This window comes from Bactrocera latifrons, unplaced genomic scaffold, assembly GCF_001853355.1.
Source record: "Bactrocera latifrons isolate USDA-ARS-PBARC rearing strain unplaced genomic scaffold, ASM185335v1 scaffold_42, whole genome shotgun sequence".
Lineage (NCBI taxonomy): Eukaryota > Metazoa > Arthropoda > Insecta > Diptera > Tephritidae > Bactrocera > Bactrocera latifrons.
In genome coordinates, this window is record NW_017537068.1 from 190584 (window position 1) to 198404 (window position 7821).

Consider the following 7821-nt stretch of genomic DNA (forward strand, 5'->3'; position numbering starts at 1 on the left):
ATGAAAAACATTTTTACTATCAAATGTTTAATATGTTCTTTATTGACATTTTGATAATATAAAAGAATTGCAAGAAAAAAAACCAAAATTCTTCGAGATACGGACCTGTGGAGTGGGGGCTTCAAAAACAGCGGTGCGTCCTGGTTGACATGATTTCAACCCTTGTAGAGATCTGAAACACAAAAAAACAAGAAGATTCTTTATTAGTAAGGATGTCATTATCGGGTTGTACATTTTCAAAAAAATAAAATTAAAAAAACAAATTGGCGTTGACTTGAAAAAAAATTTTTGTTTTGACACGATTTTTTCGAACTTTTCAAATTTTTAAAAATACTTTTAATCTAAATTTTTGGAAATCCAAGGCAGACACGATAGAGTATTGTATAAAGAATATATATACCAAATTTCAAAGGAATCGGTTCAGTAGAACTTCACATATCATGTCAACCACGTAGTTTCGAGAAAAACGCCTTTAAAGTTTAGGAGGCAATTCTAGTGAACACGGACGCTACGTCACAAAATCGGCTGTATATCCGAAAATAAGTCCAATTTTGAAAAATCATTGGAAAGGTCATATTTTTGAAAGTCTAATCTTTCAAAATATGCAAAAAAAAATATTTTTTTTTTTAAAATCCTAACCAGAATACCCCTTTATGGCACCTTATATGTTTTCATTTAATGGCGATTTGTGGGCGTGGCAATGGCCCGATTACATCCATCTGCGAACTCAAATTTTTTTTGGTAGTAAGGAACCCACATACTAAGTTTTATCGAGATATTATAATTTTTACTCAAGTTACAGCTTGTCCGTCAACGGACGGACAGATATCAACTTTCTCGCTAGCCTGATCATTCATATATACATATATACATAACCCTATATCTCGATTAGTTTTAGGTGATACGTACAACCGTTAGGTGAACAAAACTATAATACTCTGTAGCAATTGGCACGTACATATATATATGTATGCGTTTACATGATAAACTGAGTAATTCTAACTTATAAAACTGACAACATCTGATGAGTCAACGTTACGAGTTTACGAGAAAAGGTTCTGCGGAAGATTTATAATCCGGATTGGGAACGGCGAATATCGCATTCGGTGGAACGATGAGCTGTATGAGTTATACGACGACATTGACATTGAAAACATTCCAGCTCTGAAAGTATTCGCCGCAGCATCCGCCGGGGGAAGCAGGGGAAGAGAAAGATCTCTTCTCCGCGGGAAAGAAAGTAGAGAAGGACCTGGCAATCTCCAATTGGCGCCAAACAGCGCGTTGTTGTGTACTCGGCCATATCTATGTAAGCAGTGTCTACGCCCATAAAGAAGAAGAAGATATCACCGCTTAGCAGTATCATAAACGGGCTTCTAAACAGTTTCCTAATTAACGATAAGTTTTTAGAGTATTATCTATCCATCATTTGTATATATAATAAGTAAGGAAGGGCTAAATTCAGCTGTAACTGAAAATTTCATACTCTTGCAACAATGCATTCTGGTGAAAAATTTTATATTAAACTAGTAAGGAATGGTTAATTGAACATTTACTACTGCTTCAACTTGCAAAGATCAACGCGGAAAGAGTTAAATTCAGATGTAACCGGACATTTAATATTTTTGCAACTCGATAGGAAAAAATCCGGGGAAAATACTTTCAGTTTTTACCAAATATTAATTTGAGTGTTTTATGCAAGTTGCAAGGATAAAAAAAGGAACTTTTTTCAGGCGGTGAGAAATTTATCTGTATTCAACATTCAATATTCGACGAAATTTGATGTTTTCTTGGAGTACATTATAAGCCATAGACTCGCTTAGTTTATTGTTATATTTTACTTCACGTTACCTAAAATTACATTAAAAAATTCTTCCTCTATTTTCATATACATATGTACTATATATGATATGTGTTTATGTGAAAAATGCTAACTAGAGTATCGTAATACATTATATTAGGGATATGAGTACAAGACGAAAGCATAGACATACTCCATTAATATTCAACGCAAAACATTTGTTTAATTTTATAATAAAAAAAAAAAATAGTTCACTTAATTTCCAACCTATACGGTTTAAAGTGAGCTTAAAAGTCGAAAATCACTATACAGGGTATATTGGGAGCTTGTTGCATTAACCTTTAACACTTCTGAAATTATTTATCAAAACCATTATATTGAGAATTGGCGTGTTTTCATCCGATTTCGCCTACCTATTGAAGGGATATCCTGAGCAAATTTGAGTGATATAACGTGAATGGTTTAGGAGATATATACATTTCATATATACAAACTATTATTATATTATTTTCCTCACACCTCTGTGGTGCCCTGTACCCAATAAGAGTTTTGTATTTTAATGTGCGGCTTAGTTATGGAAATAGGTTTTAGATTAAACCCATTTTATGGGCGTAGCAGTGGTCCGATTTGATCAAGAAGCACCTGAAAAAAGTTTCGTGACGATGTTTAAATTTTGACTAAAGTTACAGCGTGAACAGACAGACGGACGAACGGTCAGTCAATGGGATTTCAAGTCGTCTCTTCATCATAATTATTAATGGTATTTATCTCGATTAGTTTTAGGTGTTAGAAAAAAGTTAAGTGAACAAAACCATTATACTCTATAGCAACATGGTGTAAGAGTATAAAAATGTTGCGAAAGAATTGAGCATTCATAGTTCGACGTAACTGAATGGTTTACTATCAAATTTGTACCTTATTAACTTGTATTGTATTATTGGCCATATAATCAATTAGATATATAACTATATTTTACTTCACATCACTGAAAATTATGTTAAAATAATCATTACAGTTCATGCAAATAGGTATTGATTCTTTTGAAAGTAGATATCCGTGCGTTAGTTTTGTATGGCCGAGTTTAAGTCTCATCAAAACAAGTTGCTGGTTTTTTGTTTTAAAATTCGATTTGCTGCCATATTGTTGAGAAAACTGATGCAGAGTTTTATAATGAGCATTAATTTTATTTTCAAAATTTGAGACACGTTGTCTTTTAATGAAGTTTGCGAGGCACCTTTTAATACTTTTTTCGGTGTAGTTGTTTATTAAAAAATAGGATGAGTGTGTGCGTCTTTTGCTAATTGATCGACATTTTCATTACCCGTAATGTTTCCATGCGCTGGCGTATATAAAATTACTATTAGCGCATATTATTACATTACAGCCTTTGGGTTTTAATTTTGCAGCTTCTTAAATTGCTGTAATTTCCAAAGTGAATATATCCGTGAAGCTAGGCAAAACTCCTTTTTTTTATTGGCTCTTTAGATTATGTTGTAATAGCAAAAGTGTTTTCAACTTTCTTTGAACCGTCACAGTGCCAAATTAGCCAGTTCTTTTGCTTCCAATTTGCACTACCTCAGCATGTAGTTGCTTTAAAGCAAGTGGGCTCGTGCTATTTTTGGTAAAACCACTGGAGATGAAAATAGATTCTGCAGATTTCCAGGCAGGACTGAATACTTTGTAAGTTTTTAGTTTCGAAAAAATCTATATCCATCTTCTTAGCCATTTTGAAGATTTCCGTGATTGTTAAAATAATTTTAAGGTATTTTTTCGAGTGAGCTAGAGCCTTAAAGTCTCTGTACAGGATGTTATTTGATTTTTGTATGCAGTTATATATTTTATTCCTAGTTAATTTAAAAATGCAGTCTTCAAAAGTAGGGAGTTTCAGTTCATAGAGTATATTTGCAATTGGAGTTGTATGAAACGCGAGACTAATTATGCGCGCTGAAATGTGGTAATATTTTTTGATATTCGGCAGACAGCGTTTAATGTTTTGCCATATATAATAAGGCCATAATAGATTTTCCCCAATATGAAGGCTGTCATAATATTTAGTGGAGACTTTGCATGTGCACCACTTTTCATGCTGCATACGATTTTGAGTAGACTTATTCGTTTTGAAAGGTCTTGAAATAGGTGTTCAATTTGGTATTTCCAAGTCAGTTTTTGATCAAAGGTTATTCCTAGGATGTTAAGATAGCGCCCCCTTTCTATTATATCATTTTGAAATATTGGATCCGGAAGATTGCAGTTCCGCTTCTTGCATATATGTAGGTGCTTACACTTTTCAAAATTAACAGATGCACAAGATGTTAATGACCAATTTGAAAACATCTACCTCCTATACTATTAAAATTAATTTTGAGTTGAAATGTTCATATAAGTAAATTAATATGTATCTATGTATACAAAAAGGGACGAAAGCCTAAGCAGATAGCTCTTTTTTTCTAGTATGTCTGTAAATTTATTTACAGGTCATATTAAAATAAATAAATATTAAAATAATATTTATTCTCTTGCATTATAGTTTCGTTCACCTAAAACTGATCGAGATATACATATATAGGGTTATGTATATATAAATGATCAGGGTGACGAGAAAAGTTGAAATCCGGTTGATTGTCTGTCTGTCCATGTAAGCTTTAACTTGAGTAAAAATTGAGATATCTTGATGAAATTTGATATGTGTCTTCCTTAGTATAAAAAAAATTGAGTTCGTTCACGCCCACAAATCGCCATTAACCGAAAACATATAAAGTGCCTTAACTAAGCGGTAAATTAAGATATAATGCTGTAATTTGGTACAGAGGACCATTGTAGCAAGTGGCACTCGATTAATGTATACATATGTATATTTCCTAAACTACTAAAGTTACAACAATCAAATTTGCCACAATCACGAATATTACAAGAACTCCTACTGGTGTGAAATGGATGAAATCGGATGAAAATCCAGCATCCTCTCCATATAACGGTACTGTTCAAAACTACTAAAAGCGCGATAAATCAATAACTAAATGCGTCAGAAACGTAAAAATATGCCGCCGGGATGATATGAGAAATCTTTATGGAAGCTATTGTGAAAATCGAACCTGTTGGTGAAATGTCATATCTCCGAAACTGACTGATTCACCAAATTTAGTACATAAGTACATAGCATTCTTAGATTCTTATGTCACAGGGTGAAAATGGATGAAATAGGACAACAAGCACGCCTACTTCCAATATTGCACAATTTTAAATTCCACCTGATTCTTTTACTTTCCAGTACACAAATCAAGAAGCAATTAATATAACGGGATTAAACTTTTCACGAATAATGCCTTTACTGTATGCGAAAAAATTGCTTAAATCCAACAAAAACTTTTCACGCTCCTATGAACTGAATATTTAAACCCCGGTACATATAGTTGACTTTTATTAGAAAATATCGGTCAATGTCTCAGATATACAATTGAAATTCAGGGATAGTACTACTCCGACAAGGGTATGTCTGTAAGTGAAAAATGGGTTGAATTGGTCCAATACTTCCCTTAGTCCCCATATATTTAATATAAAATCGAACTCCAGGGTGACTTTGTACTAGTAGTAGTAGTTAATAGTATGGGGTGTTGGGAAAAATAGAAAACAATTTATCGATACTACCTCAACTTCCATAATAATAAGCCTTATGTGCCTGTCAGCATGTGAGTTATATATAGTATATGTATGTAACGTTATGTCAACGTTTAATTCCTGCAAATTGCAAGAGTATAAAATGTTCGGTTGCACCCAAACTTAGCTCTTCCTTACGTGCTAATAAAATATATCGAACTCAAGGTTAAATTTAATTTATTGTATATTTATAAGGTTTGACCCATATTGACTGATATTTTTGATAAAAAGTTCGCAATAGGAACTGGGGTCTTAGTATGATACGAATAATTTTTGATCATATGCTGACGCACTTTAAAGGCAGTATTCGTGCAAAGTTTTATCCTGGCACATTCAATTGTGCTTAATTTGTATACTGGAAAGTGAAAGAATCATTTGGCATGTAAAGTTGTATTATATGAGAAGTAAGAGTGGTGGTAGTTCGATTTCTATCCATTTTCTCATTGCGACATACTAATGTTACTTGACTTTACGTTGGTGGAGAGAATATCAATAAATATATTGAAACAACATTTCTCACCTATTGACTGTGATTTTAGTTAAAAACTAGATAAACTGCCGCACATTTTATATATCTTGATGAGATTAAGGCAACCTTAACTTTTGGTACTAAAAACTAATAAGAATCCTTAGGTATACTCTCTGCAGTATAAACATGCGATATGCGTAATAACTTGGGATTATGGTATTATGTAAAAAACATCTTAATTACTTTCAAACGTTAACGTAACCAGCATTTAAGAACCACCATAACATCCAAATTATATTATTGGTCACATACATAACTTAAACTTTTCTAATCGTCATCGAGTACTGCTGTAACTAATAAATATACATACATTTATATGACAGAAATTCCATTGAGTTCGCGGCAGCGAACGAAGCGTTAAATTACAGCGCGTCTACAGAGAGCGTAAAAAATGCGGCTTTACCTGATGATTGCTCGCAGCGCAACAAAAAAGCAGCACAACCGATATATACCAAAAATTCGCGATTAAGAAAATGTTGCCCCCATGGTGAGGGACTGAGCGTATTTCGTGACAATCAAACCGACGAATTCTGCGATTCAACAAATTTCAAGTTTGAGCCCATTACTATAAGCGTAGTTCTATACGATAATTGCATTGAGGATGAAGAGAATGCTGTCGATTTGCAAGTTGAGATTGGGAATCCCTGCAATTCGTAACATAATTTCTTATATATATATATTGTATATATACATACTATATATATTTCATGAATTTTTTGCAGTTCTCTAATATACAACGATGAAGATGATGCCTTCTTCGTGTTGCAAGACGGTTCCTTACTCATAATGGACAAGTATGGAAACGACAGTTACACTGTGGAAAAGTACTACTGCCTTGATATGGATAATGTGTCTGGTATAACATACGCCATAACATGCATAACAGCGATTGAGGAGCACTTGAAACGTGGCCAGATCATAGCGATTGCTGCTTTGATGCTCGTTTCCATACCGTGCTTATTAATCGTCAGTTACATTCATATAAAACTGAAGGAGTTACGTTCGGTACATGGCCTATGTCTAAGCTCTTTGTCGTTGTGCTTAGCGTTGGGCTATTTCCTGCACTCTTTGGTGCATATTTTCAAAATTGATTCCATGAAAATCGGTTATGCTATACAGTTCCTAATGCTATCTTACTTTATATGGTTCTTCTGTCTGTGTTGGAATGTATTGGTGAATATTTGGTAAACTGTAGAATAATATTTATAAAATTCCTGCATGAAAATTATTTAATTTAATTTACTTTATTACTAGGTTCCGCATACCGTCCAATAAGAGGGCCTCTAAGCTGACGGTGTGGTGCGTTTTTGGTGGACATTCACTAGTCTGCTACAGTGTTGCTGGCTCATTAGTGGCGGTCACTATTCACAAGGGACTTCCTGGTATGCCGTCCTACTTCATRCAGGGCTTAACGGCATGTAAGGCACAGAAAAGAGTTAAATTTAAAATGCAATAAGCCGTAGTTATTTAGCTAATTGAAAAACAGTAATTAACAATTTCTTTTCATTTGAATAGTTGATGTTGTTTTATGAAATTTTTAACTAACTAAATATTGTTATTGTTTGTTGTTATTGCTGTTGTTAACTCGGCTATAATCGCGTAAGCGGTGCCCACGCCAATAAAGAAGAAGAAAAATTATTGTTTTTTAATTAATTGAAACTGAATTAGAATCAAAAACTTAAATTTATATTTAAAAAAAATTAAAAAAAATGCATCTAAAAACATATTTTATACCAACAAAAGCTTAATTCAAAAACATAAAATTGATCATTGCTTCGCAATATTCACATATTTACTACTATAATACCAGTCAAGTACTCAAATGAAAAATTTATATAAA

General features: G+C 33.2%; 1 protein-coding gene across 6 annotated transcripts in view; it reads left to right on the forward strand.

The window, feature by feature from the left end:
- The window catches only part of LOC108972717 (probable G-protein coupled receptor Mth-like 14), a 15869-nt gene that overhangs the window by 6466 nt on the left and 1582 nt on the right, over window positions 1-7821 (forward strand). For 5 of the 6 annotated variants that reach the window (XM_018939444.1, XM_018939445.1, XM_018939446.1 and 2 more), the window contains exons 3-5: window positions 6305-6634; window positions 6704-7165; window positions 7236-7399. In XM_018939444.1, the coding sequence (XP_018794989.1) occupies window positions 6305-6634; window positions 6704-7165; window positions 7236-7399 (956 nt within the window). The remainder of the gene's footprint in view (window positions 1-6304; window positions 6635-6703; window positions 7166-7235; window positions 7400-7821) is intronic. The other variant, XM_018939448.1, reaches the window with a different exon arrangement.